Source organism: Bufo gargarizans, chromosome 1 (genome assembly GCF_014858855.1).
Source record: "Bufo gargarizans isolate SCDJY-AF-19 chromosome 1, ASM1485885v1, whole genome shotgun sequence".
NCBI lineage: Eukaryota > Metazoa > Chordata > Amphibia > Anura > Bufonidae > Bufo > Bufo gargarizans.
Window position 1 is genome coordinate 723,261,636 of NC_058080.1, and position 15,912 is coordinate 723,277,547.

General features: G+C 43.5%; 1 protein-coding gene across 1 annotated transcript in view; it reads right to left on the minus strand.

The window, feature by feature from the left end:
- WDR7 (WD repeat domain 7) overlaps nt 1-12,369 on the minus strand; it is a 248,640-nt gene extending 236,271 nt beyond the window's left edge. The window contains exons 1-3 of the mRNA XM_044283454.1: nt 12,217-12,369; nt 10,644-11,413; nt 8,335-8,426 (exon numbers count right to left, since the gene is read on the minus strand). Coding sequence (XP_044139389.1) covers nt 8,335-8,426; nt 10,644-11,413; nt 12,217-12,369 — 1,015 coding nt within the window. The remainder of the gene's footprint in view (nt 1-8,334; nt 8,427-10,643; nt 11,414-12,216) is intronic.
- Nucleotides 12,370-15,912: the final 3,543 nt, after the last annotated feature.

The following is a 15,912-nucleotide window of genomic DNA, read 5'->3' on the forward strand; positions in this document are numbered from 1 at the left end:
TTACTATTTAAATAGCGTCCTGGGCTCTCATTAGCAGGAACACATTGTGCCCCCTGCACCATTCCCGAACAGGCAGGAGGGGAAATTAGATGCCATAAATAAGGCCAGAGGAAGATGTCGGCATGTCTAACGGAGCAAAACTATTTCTTTTGTTAGGTTTGACTATAATTATTTAATTTTTTTTGTTGGGGGAAGAAAAGTGTAGCCCATAAGAAGACCACACACAACAAACTGTCAGGATATAATATAATAACCATATATTTTTTTAAGGGGTTGTACAAGATTATTTATTAATAATCGATTTTTATAGAGTTTTTAAACTAATCCCTGCAGTAAAATATCACCTATATGGCTAAACTCAACGTCAGTAGACGCCGAACTAACTGGAGAATGACTGACAATGACCGTATTCGAGACTGCCACTAAGCCACCAAAGCAGATAGTGGAATGCCCAATAAGTATAAAGCTAAAACTCCAAAGTTAACAGATTAAAAGAACAACTGTAAGGCCTAACTGAGCCTATAGCACTTAGAAAGGAGCTATATAGATGTGAGGAGCCATAATGAGGTCCCCGTCATCCAGGGTTCGCTGTTTTCAAACAGCGCATAGTTGGAGTTGAAGAACTAGTTTCAGCCACAGAGTTCCAATAGTCCCTCTTAGGTATTCCGGGCAACCTCATCCATCTGGCTTCCTGGTAAGCTCCCGGCGTCGGAGGTTCTTCTTGTCCTGGGACCTCGAGGACTTGATCGCGGCGCGATGGGAGGAATGGGGTTCCAGTCTGGTAAAGAAACTGAGGGGAGAGCCAGGCTGAATAGGAAATTTGGTAGGTCTTCTGGATCTCATAATATATAACTCTTCCCATCTTTGCGGACCAATAGGTGAAAAGGGAAGTCCCAGGTATAAGGGGTGCCATCCGTACGGATGCGTTCGGGTCCGCTTGTGAGCCCCTTCAAACGGAGCTCACAAGCGGACACCCGAACGCTAGTGTGAAAGTAGCCTAAACTGTATAATAATGCCGGCGACATATGACATCTCTGGGTTTATTCGGGTCAGGATTTGCTGGGCCCAGGGCACAATGAGCTCGTCTTTTACAGGCCTACTCAAAACGGCGCCAAAAAGTGCTTGTAAAGTGGCCAAAACTTCGTCTGACTTCATTGACGCTGGAAGTCCTCTGACCCTAATGTTGTTTTGACGATTTCTATTCTCAATGTCATCTTGCAAGCGGTAAAGCTGCTTAATATGGTGCTCATGTTGCAAAGTTATCGCATCTAATCCCACAGAAGCAGCGTCTTGCTTTCTCTCCACTTCCACCACCCTGTTACCCAGAGTAGATACCTCGGCTTGTAGTGTGCTTATTTCTTTCTTATATGTGGCTTCCAGTCTTTCCACGTATTTCTCCATGTCCTGCCTTGTAGGAAGCCAGTGAATTGATGCCATCCAGTCAGAGGGGTCTTGAGTGGCAGGCATAGCGGATTCCCCCTGAGGCGTTTTGTACGGATTCTCTTCTACCTCTCCCATACCATCCCTCATGGAGGTGGCGAGTACAGCCTTGCCGCCATTGCGAGGCATAGTTGGAGCAGGGAGGGTATGTGTTCCGCTGTAGACAAGGTCCTTTCTTCCGAGAGGAGTGCAGGGGAGCCAGGGATGAAGGGAAGTGCGTTTGGGTTGCAGCCTCGCTGGTCTGTACGGCCGAAAAATCGTCTCAGGTCGCTGTGTCCGGTGGGAAAAAAAGGATTAGACTGATCAGGGACAGTTCCCCTTCTCATCCTCATCATTGGAGCCGTGGATAAGCTGTCTAGTTAGGCTCTGCTGAACGAACTGGTGGCCGCGTGGCAGGAGCTCGACGAAGATGCGTGCTCACTCCGCCATTGCCAGGCCAAGTCCCCTTAAAGGGGTTGTACAAGATTTGATCAGAAATAGCACCACACCTGCCCACAGGTTGTGTGTGGTACTGCAGCTTATCCCACTCAATATAGCTAAGCTGCAATACCATGCACAACCCATGGACAGGTGTTGGCGCCATTTATGGACCAAAGCAGCCATGTTTTTCTAAGCCTGTACAGCTCGGAACTCCCAAATTTCCTGATGCGGAGTGAAATTTAAAAGGGACTGTCCATTGACAATCATCAGGTGTCTGGATAGTTTGAATACGGAAATTAGTAAATCTTCTTAATACAGTGGAATGATGAACGCTGAACGGTTTGTTCAGATTTCAGACCCCCTTCTGCAGCTACACTTCCGTATTCGCTCTAGCGCAGACTGGTAGATTTCTAAGCCTGTCTGTGTTGGCGAATATTCACTTTCATTTTAACATTTACGTTTATTAGATTTTTTTCAAAAATCTGATTAGTAAGGCAGCCATCGCCTTGCCAACCCTCCATCCCCTGCACTGCGCCTTAACAAATCTGCTTTGTAATGGGCTGATTGGTTATAAAGTAGTGCTGACTGAAGAAGATTGGGAAGACTGCCCAATGTATACCTCCATCAGAAGGACCACTGCATAGGTATATGCTGCCCCCTGTCCTCAACGGTAAAAAACAAAAACAAAACCTGTACAGCTCAGTATACGTTTTTTTTCTTCTATCATTTCTATTATAGGGCCGGCCGTGTGCGTTCTGCAATTGTGGACCACACATGGCCAGCCCTATGATAGAAATGCCTATCCTTGTCTGCAATTGCGGACAAGAATAGGACTTGCTCTATTTTTTTTGCGGGGCCATAGAACGGTGTGCTGAGATGCGGCACCAGACCAACATGGTGCAGTTTAAATTAATGGGTCTGCATCCGTTCCGCAAAATTGTGGAATGGCTGCGGACACAAACATACAGTCGTGTGAATGAGCCCCAAAGTAAAACGCAACTGTAGGGGTCTGACGCAGGTGCACAGAGCATTATATACTGCACTGCTAGCACCCAGGCTATAAGCCTGGTAATAGTCTTGCCAATTTGTCATTCCGCATCTCAACCTATGTTATTAAACAGATTTTTCTAAAAATGAGGGTCCTATTTATCATTATTAGGACATCTACAGTCACTTAAAGGAAACTCAGCTATTTTTTTTTTTTTTTTAACAGCCCCATTGACATTGAGTGTCACGCTGAACCGATAGTCGCCTGAACCCCCTCTTCACTGCGGTCGTATAGTAAGTGGGACCCCCGGTAACCAATAACACGTGTGAATAGTCTCCAGTAAGTAACGCTTACTGCGAAGCACAGTCCAGGTATACAGCTAATCAATCATTCATTATCTCCGTGTAGAACATCCTGTAAAATGCTGATGACACAGTTAAATGTCACATCCTCAAAAATGTCTGTGTAAAACATAAACGTAGACGCGTGCGCAGGCGAGTATATTAACCCCTTCACGACCGCAATCTGTATATATACGTGATAGCTGCACATACCCCGTGCAGCTACCACGTATATATACGTTCTGGCAGCTCTTTAATCCAAGCGCTGCAAAACGCTTGGATTAGAGCTTCTGCCCCTGCCCTGTATGCTGTCACGGACAGCATACAGTGCAGTAATGCCGGCAAGGGACCAATCAGAGTGGCCCCTTGCCGGCAATCGATCCGATTGGTTAGTCTGTGCAGACTAACCAATCGGATCGCGGCAGTGTTAAAATGCCGGTTTCAGGCTCTGATCTGCGCTCTGCAGATCAGAGCCTGAAAGCAGATAGTGTTCCTCATGCCCCCCTCCCCCCGATCTGTGCCGCTCTAAGCCCATGGTGCCTCTCTGTGCCTCACCTCTCTGTGCCCTCATCTCCTTCCTGCCATGCGATCCACCCCCTCCCCGCCCCCTGCATTAATTTTCTAGCCGCCCCTCCGCCCCTCCTGTAGTCTGTACCCCCCCGACTTATCCCGCCCCCTTCCAGCGCTGCCCCCGATTCCCCATTCTGTGTGTGATGGCGGCGGCTCCATTCCTGAGCCGCCGCCATCAGCAGAGTGTCAGCTCTATGCTGACACTCTCCTGTAACCCCATAGATGCCGCGGTTGCGGCATCCATGAGGTTAACAGAGGGAGGGAGCTCCCTCTCTCCACCATCGGGGCTGCAGCGCTGTGATTGCAGCACCCGATGGTTGCCATGGCAACCGGACGCTTTGCAAAAGCGTCCTGTTGCCATGGCAAAGGTGTCCAGTGCTGCCACCTACAGGCAATCTGGAAGTATTATACTTTGCAATGCAAGAGCATTGCAAAGTATAGTACAACTATCAGCCCCGCTGGATCTTCAGGATCCAAGAGGGAACTGATAAAAAAAAAAGTGAAAATAATAAAAGTAAAAATAAATCAAATCAATAAATAAAAATGTAAATAAAAAAAGACATTGCCTTTTCCTTTAAAAAAATGAAAAAATAAAATAAAATACACATATTAGGTGTCACCGCGTCCGTAACGACCGTCTCTATAAATATATCACATGATGGACCCCGTCCGATAAACACCATAAAAATAAAATTAAAAAAACTGTGCCAAAAAAGCTATTTTTGTCACCTTACATCACAAAAAGTGCAACAGCAAGCAATCAAAAAGGCTTATGACCCCCAAATTAGTACCAATCAAACCGTCACCTCGTCCCGCAAAAAATGATACCCTATTTGAGACAATCGCCCAAAAAATAAAAAAGCTATGGCTCTCAGACTATAGAGACACTAAAACATCATTTTTTTGGTTTCAGAAATGCTATTATTGTGTAAAACTTAAATAAATAAGAAAAAGTATACATATTAGGTATTGCCACGTCCGTAACGATCTTCTCTATAAAACTATCACATGACCTAACTCCTCAGATGAACGCTGTAAAAATAAATAAATGAAAACTGTTCCAAAACAGCCAATTTTTGGGTCACCTTGCCCCATAAAGTGTAATAATGAATGATCAAAAAATCCTATGTACCCAAAAATGGTACCAATAAAAACCTCAACACTTTCTGCAAAAAACGAGCTCCTGCATAAGACGATCGGCAGAAAAATAAAAACATATGGCGTTCAGAAAACCAATCCAGCACAATCTACCTTCCAAAAACCGTATGGCATTCCTTTCCTTCTGCGCCCTGCCGTGTGCCCGTACAGCAGTTTACGATCACATGTGGGGTGTTTCTGTAAACCGCAGAATCAGGGTAATAAATATTGAGTTTTGTTTGGCTGTTAACCCTCAATGTGTTAAAGAAAAAAAATATATAAAATGGAAAATCTGCCAAAAAAGTTAAATTTTTTAATTTCATCTCCATTTTCCTTTAATTCTTGTGGAACGCCTAAAGGGTTAACAAAGTTTGTAAAATCAGTTTTGAGTAACTTGAGGGGTGTAGTTTCTATAATGGGGTCATTTATGGGGGTTTCCACTATGTAAGCCCCACAAAGGGACTTCAGACCTGAACTGGTTCTTAAAAAGTGGGTTTTGGAAATTTTCTTAAAAATTGAAAGAATTGCTTCTAAACTTCTAAGCCTTCTAACGTCCTAAAAAAATAAAATGACATTTCCAAAATGATGCCAACATAAATTAGACATATGGGGAATGTTCAGTAATAAATATTTTATTAGGTATCACTTTCTGTTTTAGAAGCAGAGAAATTGAAATTTGGAAAATTGTGAATTTTTCAAAATTTTTGGTAAATTTGGGATCTTTTCATAAATAAAGGTGAAATATATTGACTCAAATATATGACTATCATGAAGTACAATGTGTCACGAGAAAACAGTCTCAGAATGGCGTGGATAAGTAAAAGTGTTCCAAAGCTATTACCACATAAAGTGACACATGTCAGATTTGTAAATTTTGACCTGGACACTGGGGCATCAATGACCCTTGGTCATGAAAGGGTTAAAGGGGTTGTGAAGTGCTGCAATACTTATGACCTAGGTCATCAACATCACATTGGTGAGGGTCTGACTTCTGGTACCCCCACCGATCAGCTGTTTAAAGAGGTATGGGCGCTCATGCGCCGCTTCCTCTTTAAAATTCCTGCGCGTCGTCTCCTTTGCAGCAGTGGTTCAGTGTAATTAACTGCCCCGTCCCATTCAAGTGAATGTATTGTAATTACACCGCGTCGTCCCTACAAAGGAGACGACGCGCAGGAATTTTGAAGAGGAAGCAGCACTGATTGGTGGGGGTGCCGGGAGTCGGACCTCCGGCGATCTGATGTTGATGACCTATAATAAGGATAGGTCATCAATGTTGCAGCACCGTATAACACCCTTTAAGTAAAGCAGTCATCTCCCTGCTTTACGAAGGCCCTTCCCTTCGCCACTGCAAAGTCAGAGGGTACACACTATACAATGGAGCAAAGAGCCAGCGATGGAACAGCAGTGGCGGAGAGAAAGGGTCTGTGGCTCTCGACCATTAGACCCTCAGCAGAGGTGCAATGGGACCCTTCTAGGAGCATATTGCATTTAGTGTAAAGCAAATAATTTGTGATTGAGTCTAGGGTAATATAAATCTTAAAGAGGCTGTCCATTTTAGAAAACCAGTCTTCATACACGCTATCAGGGGATTCTGAGTTATTAGAGGGGGTTCTCTGTTCAGGATCCTCATCTATTGGTCATGGTGGAGAGAGGATTAGTTCTGTCCAGTATTACACAGACAGCCTATTGATATGAATGGACACTGTGTAATGCTTCAATTCACCTGCAGTGGCGCTGTAGGGAAACTTGACACTTTACCAGAGTTCCTGACAGATTAAAGATGATCCCTGGAGGCCCAACCGATTGGACACTTTGTGGTCTGCTTGTTGTCAAAGAACCCTTCTAAAAAGTTAAGACTGTCCGAAGGGGAGAACCCCACTAATAACTGTACAACTTTTTTCAAGAGCTCTGCTTGCTCCCAGTGAAAAACATTCTTCATTCAAGTCTCTTCTTCCAGGCTTAGATAAGATTATTTGTGTCTGTCGATTGCAACCTAACCCCACTCCCTTTGTTGCGATGCATTCAGCTTTAGGCAACTAGAAGAGTCTCAAGCCATACAAGGCGTGTCGCAGCTAAAATTGCAACGTAGCCCCAAGCCTTAGGTGCGTGCTGTACTGACAGTGCCAGATTTTGTAGGGACACACACTTTCGACATGGGGAATAGTAACACGCACTACGTCGTACATTTGCAGGAGGAATAAAAGAGGAAAATGCAACGCAGAAAAGATTATGCTGAATTGCTATTTCATGGGAAATACAAGTACTGTCTAAAACAGAAAAGTCAGGAGAGATGATCGACTTCTTTAAAGGCTATGGACACTTTATTTTTTTTATTTTTTTAAGTGTTTGCATTTGACTCATTTTGGGCTAAAAATCACTTTTTCAATGGGTCTTTATTAAAAATGATCAGCTGTTTCTGAGATACAGGGGTTAAAAATGCAGTCTATTTCCAACCTGTCACGTTCTGGTTTCTTTGAATCCTGTTGAGGCTCATGTGTAGCTCTCATCTCAGATCTCCTGACCTCAAACACTTATTTAAGCCATACTTTTATCAGTTTGATAAGGCGACTTTCACATCTGCTCTTTGGTTTCCAGTTTTGAGATGCGGCACCGGACCAACATGGTTCAGTTTGATGTAACACATCAGGATGCATCTGTTCCATTAGGATGCAGTTGTTTTAAACTGAAACAGAACAAACTGGATCTGTCACTAAAAACGACATAAGTCAATGGGTGACTAACCCGCTTTTTTTTTTTAGGATCCCAAAAAAAAGGATCCGGCACCATTGACTTACATAGTTTTTTAGTGACTGATCCCGTTTGTTCCGTTTCGATGACCAGGCACAAAACTGCAGCTTGCAACAGTTTTCTGTCCGGTCACAAAACTGAATGCTGCTGGAACATACCCTATTCCTAATACATTGGCACTAATATGAACCGTTTTGGCCCGGTTTTGAGATCCTCTGCCGGATTTTATAACAGGAATGTCAAAACGCTGATGTGAAAGTAGCCTAAGAATTAAGCTATAATGAGTTTTATGAGGTGAGGAGATCAGAGATAAGAGCCCCACAGGATTAGACTTGGAAATAGACTGATTTTTAACCCCTGTATATCATAAACAGCTGAAAATTTTTAATAAAGACACATTGAAAAAATTACTTTTAGCCCAAAATGAGTAAACTGCAATCATTAAAAATAAATATACCCAGAGGGTGTACATAGCCTTTAACATTTTCTTATTATTATTATTTTTCAAATTATCATTAAAATAAAATGATTTAGAAAATGCCGCTCATCCGATTTTATCAATTCAATCTATCAGAAAAAAGTGAAAACCTCCCACGTGTCAGCCTGCCAGACTGGACAGAAGACCTGTCAATAACCTTCCCCCGGAGAATGCTTTCTTTTCTATAATCGATGCTGCTGTGCCTCTATTACCTTGTTTTATCTGTCCTTGCATTAGGTTGCTGCTGGAGCTTTGCGGGGATGCCTTTCCCTTCATTGATTCAGGTGACCCGGATCTGGGAGGCCTTAAAGAAAGAAAGAAAATACGTAATTATTAAATACATAGTGTGGAGTCTTCCTTAAAGGGCATCTGTCAGCAGTTTTGTCCCTATGACACTGGCTGACCTGTTACATGTGCTCTTGGCAGCTGAAGGCATCTGTGTTGGTCCCATGTTCATATGTTTCCGCATTGCTGAGAAAAATGAGGTTTTAATATATGCAAATGAGCCTCTAGGAGCAACGGGGGCGTTACCATTACACCTAGAGGCTCAGCTGTCTCTGCAATGGCAACGCCCCCGTTGCTCTTAGAGGCTCATTTGCATATATTAAAACATAATTTTTCTCAGCAATACGGGCACATATGAACATGGGACCAACACTAATTATGCTTATGCATTAAGTTCTTCACACTTCTGCGTTCCTCTGATCTCCTGATATAAGGGTATGTTCACATGGACAACATTTGCACCCGATCAGTGCTTACAGGGTCCCTGCTGCAGGGAAACGTCAGGAAATGCCTACTCAGCCAATCACTGAGCACTGAGAAGACATTTGTCATTTCCTTTACATCCAGATGGGACTGGAAAGCTACCAGTAGGGACCTGGAAACCAGTGGCAGGTGATCAGTGAGGGGAGTTTATTTATTCCATTCTTAAAAAAAAAAAAAAAAAAAAAATGTCTTCCACCATGTAACCCCCTTTAATAAGAGTTTTATTTCATCATGACACAGTGGACAAACTTAAATAGTCACCAAAACTGGGTTTATTTCATGTAATAAAGGTTATGACTCCACACAGTCTGTCATTATAATGACTTGCGGCACGTTGTCAATGTTTCTCTATGGGTGAAAAATAGCGATGACTACAAAATAAAAATTCACTTGTGCAAGCTGCAGTAAGGGCTTGACTACACAACATTTTTTGTAATGATAGTCAACCCATCCAAGTCGGATGCGACACTTTACAAAAAATTTAACTTACTCTCGCCGTATAGCCGTACTCTAAGGTATAAAAATTATATATATATATATATATATATATATATATATATATATATATACTACAATGTATCAGTGCGTGTATAACATTTTGGCCCAGAGTTCAGACTGTTTAGATGCACTGCGTTTTCCAGGGTCTATCGGAGGTACAGGTCGGGAGGATTCCCCGAGGTCTACTTGTATAAAGAGGCATATGTCTCCTATAGGTTGTCACTGTAAAATAAAATGCCTGCTGTGCTACGCCATCCAACAGAATAAAGGTATGCTGATATATAGGGGGCCTGACGGAGCCCGAACGGACACTCCAAGGGACCGGGGGCCTATGAATACATTTTGACATATGCTGGCGTATACGGCAAGCAGGAAAGACGTAGCTGAAGATGTAAGAACTATTAAAGTCTGAAAGTTTACAGCTAATGGAAGTGAACGATGCTGCAATTCACTGACTGCAAAAGAGATCTCGAAAACGGTGAAGAATAGAAATGCAATGGCTCACATTTACTACGGAACCCGCTGCAAACTTCAGCATTTCTAGCGCATCCTATTTTACATATATTTATGGAGCAAAATGCCAAAACCAACAATCAACTGTCTCGCCTGGGAAAGGGAGTGGTTTAGCAGGAAAAGGGGTGTGGCATAATGGGGTATTCCAAGAGTTTATACGTTATTGTCGATCCTCAGGATATAAAATCACTATCTGATCGGCGGGGGTCAGACACTCTGCACCCTCGCCGATCTGCTGGATCTCCACAGCTCCGTCCACCGTGTCGAGGATGGACCTGGTTACTGCAGTGAATGGAAGTAGCGTTGCAGCCGCCAGCTCCGACCACTACAGAGTGGACAGAACTGTGGAGTTCCGCTTTCTGCTCATCTGCGGAGTTATGGGGTGTTGGATCAGATCGTGAAGGCCTTGACTTGTAAAATCCTGGAATACCACTTTAAAAAAAGAGCAGTTTTCCACCAAAATTTGGGCACAGAATTTTGTCGCAAAATATAAGCCAACCAATATCTGGTACAAAGTTATGTAAAAAAGTGTCTATTCGTGAATCGAAAATTATGGGATAACTCTGGTGCATCTTTAGACTGTCACTAGCTACGTTTTAGATGGGATTAGTAAATCTGCCCCAGTGTAGGTTACAAAAAACTTATTTTTTATAATATCCCCCCAAAAAAACTTTAAGACAAAGAAAAGAACCTGAAGAAAATGTAAGACGTGGTGTCACTAGGATAATATTCCCGTGTGTACCTTTGGGGAGCCTTCTTCATGTGGTCTCCGATGAAGGTCGCATTGGTCATGCTCATCAACGTGTTTGCCAGAGATATAAGTGACAAGAGATGTTGAGTGGTGACAGCACGTGACACGCCATAATTGCCCTTTCCAAGTCCTTCGCGAATTGACATCTTCCTCTCTAAGCCTACGCTCTCGCTGGTCACTTTATTAACACACTGAATAAACCCTGGAAGCATCAATGACATGTGGCCACCTCTGGAGAGCAGGCCAAAAGACACCGGACAATGCGGCTTAAGCATCCCAAGGCGGTCCAGGCACACTTCGTCTAGTCCCGCATTCAAGCCCCAGGCGTGAAGACAGGACATGAAGAGCTTGGCTGTGTCCATGGTCAGGTTGTACTCTAGTAGCGTTAATGGTTTAGATTTGCTAGAGCGGTACTCTGGGTCGCTCTCGTCGCGCTTTTGTCTCATCGCTTCTTCGTCTTCGTCATCGTCGTCGAGAAGATGCTCTTTTATGTTCTCTTTGATGGTTTCCTTGACCTGTTGGAAGAGTACGGCTGCTCGTTTACCAGCCAGAAAAGAGCCTCCTTTGTCAGAACTGCCAGATGCTTTCTGCAAACTCTCCGGGGAGATAAGTGCGGTATTTGGCCTGGAGGCTTCTTCAGTGAGGAGCTGTATAATTATTGCCTCCACATCAAAGAAGAGCAGGTGTATGTCCGAGTCCGTTATATTCGTCTTTACTGCTTGGACCATTAAGGAGTTATGTGAATATTTAGGCAAATTCCCCTGCAAAAAACAAAACACAAAAATTCACAATAAAACCTGACAGTATATTATTTGTAGGACTTTAAAGTAATACACTGAAACAATTGGAAAAACACTGGGAATGTTACTCAAGAACTTATCTATCCCCAAGAGGCACCCACCGATCACAAGAACAGGTAACACAAAAACACTGGAGTACAGCAGAGGTCAAGCATGCCCAGTACTGCTCCATTCAAACTCTACGGGGCTGGTGAAGTTGGCCAAGCGCTGTACTTGGCAGTTGTATAGGCTCTGAGGGGGGCAGCAGTGCTTATGCGCAACCATTGCGCCTTCTAAACAGGTTCTCGCAACCCCTGAAGGTCCCAGAAGCCCAACCACCACCGATCAGACAATCCTGTGGATAGGTGAATATTGATGATCTATCCTCAGGTCATCAATATCAGATTGGTGGGGGTCCTACTCCGAGCATCCTCAAAGATCAGCTGTTTGAAGAGGCTGCAGTGCTCCAGTGAGTGTTGCGTCCTCTTCGCAGCACATAGTGGCTATGGTTGGTATTACTGCTCAGTCCCATTCACTTGAATGGGACTGAGCTGCACACAGGCCATGTGGCTGTTGAATGTGAGGTCACTGGACTAGGAAGAGACTGGAGACCTCTTCAAAACAGCTGATCGGGGGTGCCAGGATTCAGATATTAATCTCCTATCCCGAGGCTTACCAAATACCCCGCTGGTCTATACTTCCTGGTGCCTCTCAAAGAGCACAAAATGCCTGCTCAGGTGAGATGGGTCACCACTGCGGCCAGAGACAGGTTAGGAAGTTGTTACCTGCGTGCCAAGAAACACCAAAACGATAGACCAGTTGGGGAACTGGCAAGTGCTGGAACGGCACTTGTGGGCGATCAATGAAGTGAGTATTACTCGTTTTATTGTTTTAACCCATTCTGTCCCTTCATCTTCAGGTGAGACCATGAACATCATCTTGGTTCGATCTCCAGCATGAAGCCGTACACTTTGTAGTGGCTGTGAGCAGGACTGCAGAGAGTTGTAGTTCAGTACTACTCAAGTGGATGGGATTGAGCTGCAGTACCACCACCAGCCACTGCAAAATGTATGGCGCTATGCTTGGTAAGCAATCAGCCGATTAGTGGGGATGTTGGACCGCTACCAATCTGATACTGATGGTCTATCAGTGTGATGGCTAACCTCCAGGACTCCAGCACTGTGGAGGCTAACCTCCGGCACTCCAGCTGTGGTAAAACTACAACTCCCAAGAAGCACATTTGCTTGGCTGTTCTCAGAACTCCACAGAAATGAATGGGGCATGCTGGGAGTCGTAGTTTCACCACATCTGGAGTGCAGGAGGTTAGCCATCACTGGTCTATTGTAAGGATATAAAAATCCCAGAAGATCAAAATCAGTACATTAAAGCAAATAGAAATGACTTGTCTGCAAAATAGAGCATAAAATTACAACGTCAAGAAGTCTGAAGTTATGTTTCAGCAGTGCAAATAACAGATAGATAGACGATAGATATAATATAGATAGACAAAAAGAAAGATAGAGAGAGAGAGAGATAATAGATGTTAGATAGATATTTAGATAGATAAACATAGTGAAACTTAAAAAATTAGCCATATAAATAAAATAAAAATCTATATATGTTTATATACATAAAAAAAAACTACCAACGTAAAAAAAGAAAAAATAATAATATTTAACACTAGAAGCGATAATAAATGTGTTGAATATAATAAGACTTTTTAAAATAAACAAAATGAAATAAAAAACATGCAGAGTCAAATGCAAAGTTAAAAATAAAATATAGTAAAGTTTAAACTATATAACTATTCTAAAAGCAAAAAAAAGAAGAAAACAAACTATGAAAGTGAGCAGGTCTGCGGTTCAGTCATACAAAGAGCACGGCCGTTACAGCTCAAGCAGAAAAATCAGCTTAGTACGGACACGAAGACTGTTGTAAGAAAGGCAGCAAAGCTAATGCTAGAATGGTAGGTTAGTGATGACCCCGCTGCCCTTTCTAAGCTGCGCTACAGGACAGAAAGCAGCAGCTGGGCGCGAGGCGGAGGTAAACAAAGGGTCCTGCCAACCTTGGGGTTTTCAGTAATTGTAAAAAGACAAATCAGTGGATGGACTTGTTCCACAAAGACTGCAGCACGGTAAAAATGCTTTATCGACGTAAAGAGAGAAAATAATGTTCTGCCGCAGCGCCACAGAGGTTAGAACAGCCGTGCACCCTGTTTGATTAATATTGTATACTAAAAGTTGCCTGACAAGGATGCAAAGATGCATTTATGATTTACAGTAAGATGGTGTTTAAGGAGCAGACAGCGGCTGGAGAGCTGCATTTAAAATGGGCTCTTTAGTAAATCTTCAGAGGTCCTCATGAGACCTGATGTTTGGAAGGCCCCAACCACCCTGGATCTTCTTCTCCTGTGCAGACCGATCCACGGTCTACATCTAGAAGCTACGCACACACTATTATCATCTCGTTTTATGAGCGGATGCAATACACCCCGAATACGGTATAGTGGCACAGAACAGGTTACTAATAAAATAAACCATTGTAAAAAAGTCACAGAAACGCAAAACGGATTTGGTACCCGGCATAAAAACATAAGCCGGTAATGTACCATAGGCAGGAGGTACTGACCCGAGGGTTCAGGTACGCTGCAAAACTTACAGGAATTCTCTAATTTAGTGCACAGAAGAATGAAGAACATATATGGACATCATTCGGAAACATGGGGCTATTAAAAATAAAAACCTTGTTACTGAGGAAAAAAAAATAGGAAAAACTATAGTGGATGATACATACAACAGAATAACATGTATTCCATATAGATAGACATAGAGAGATAACGAGAGAAATATAAATGAGAGAGAGAGATCGAAAGATAGAATAATAGAGATATAATAGATGATAGATAGATGAATGGATAGATAGATAAACTAGATTTTTTAAATTTTCTACTACTTTCTAATATAAAAAAAAAAATTTTTTGATTACTTCCACTCTCAAAAAACACTTTATCGTATGTGCACTTAATGAACTGATACCAGTAGTCTCAAAATACTGGAAAAGATCAATCAATTTTCATTTTATTATACTATTTTTTTTTTTAATTTTTTTTATTAAAGTATCATCTAAACCAGCGGTCTCCAACCGCCGGGCCGCGGCCCAGGACCAGGCCCGGAAGATTGTTTGCCGGGCCGCGGCAATACAGAGGAGCGGAGACGCCAGACGCATGCGCGCCCGACACGCACATTACGAACAGCGCGGGGCCGTACAGCGGGAAAGAAGGAGAGCGTACCTTCCTTCCAACTGTGATGTCGGCCAGCCACTGCCACCAATGAAAATGCTTGATAAGGGCTAGTGAGGCAGGGATTGGTTAGGTCTCACTGCCCCACCAATGGAAATAAACATGACGGCCCCGAGGAGGGAGGGGGGTTGTCGGCATCCGTTTCAGCTAGTATCTGAGGGAGTGAGCGGGAGAATGACCTGCAGTTCCTCTTCCATGTCACCTTGAAAATATCAGCAGTGCAGCAGAGACCAGGGCAGCCGAGACCAGGGCAGCCGAGACCAGGGCAGCCGAGACCAGGGCAGCCGAGACCAGGGCAGCCGAGACCAGGGCAGCCGAGACCAGGGCAGCCGAGACCAGTGTTTTTTTTATGCGCATAAATCAGTCAGCGCTGACCAGCACCCCCTAAGCCCTGCCCCAGAACCCCACCTGGTTCCTGGGGAAATTGTCTTGCATGAAACTGGTCCTTGGTGCAAAAAAGGTTGGGGACCACTGATCTAATCAATTGCTTTAAAAGAATTAGGGGGTCATTTACCAAACTGGTGTAAAGTAGAACTGGCTTAGTTGCCCATAGTAACCAATCAGATTCCACCTTTCATTTTTCATAGCTCCTTTGGAAAATGAAAGATGGAATCTGATTGGTTGCTCTGGGTAACTTAGCCAGTTCTACTTCACACCAGTTTGATACATCTTCCCCTAGTTATTATAATTATTTCTAGCATCTATTTGCTCTATTAAAAATGCAGTGAAAAATGAATACCGCTACGTAAGTGATTCATCCACATGATTAAACTGATTATTGGAACAGGTCACTGGGTTTCTCTAAATGCTACTATTTACTCATCCAATACTGTGGACCTCTGACGTGAGCTTCATAAGCTTTGAATGAAGTCACTGTGGCCACAGAATAAATGTTCTCCACTGTCATACATACTCTATTCCAAGGTAAAAGAGGGGGTCCTCTGTTCAGGGTCCTGAACTTGCGGCCAGATTGAAGAGTGTTCATAAAGATCATCTCTCAGTCTGGAGGACCTGACCTGTCCTGTGTTAAAGGGGTTCTGCAGTTTGTTTAAACTGATGATCTATCCTCTGGATAGCTCATCAGCATCTGATCGGCGGGGGTCCGACATCCGGGACCCCCGCCGATCAGCTGTTTGAGAAGGCAGTGGCGCTCCAGCAGCGCCGCGGTCTTCTCACTGTTTAC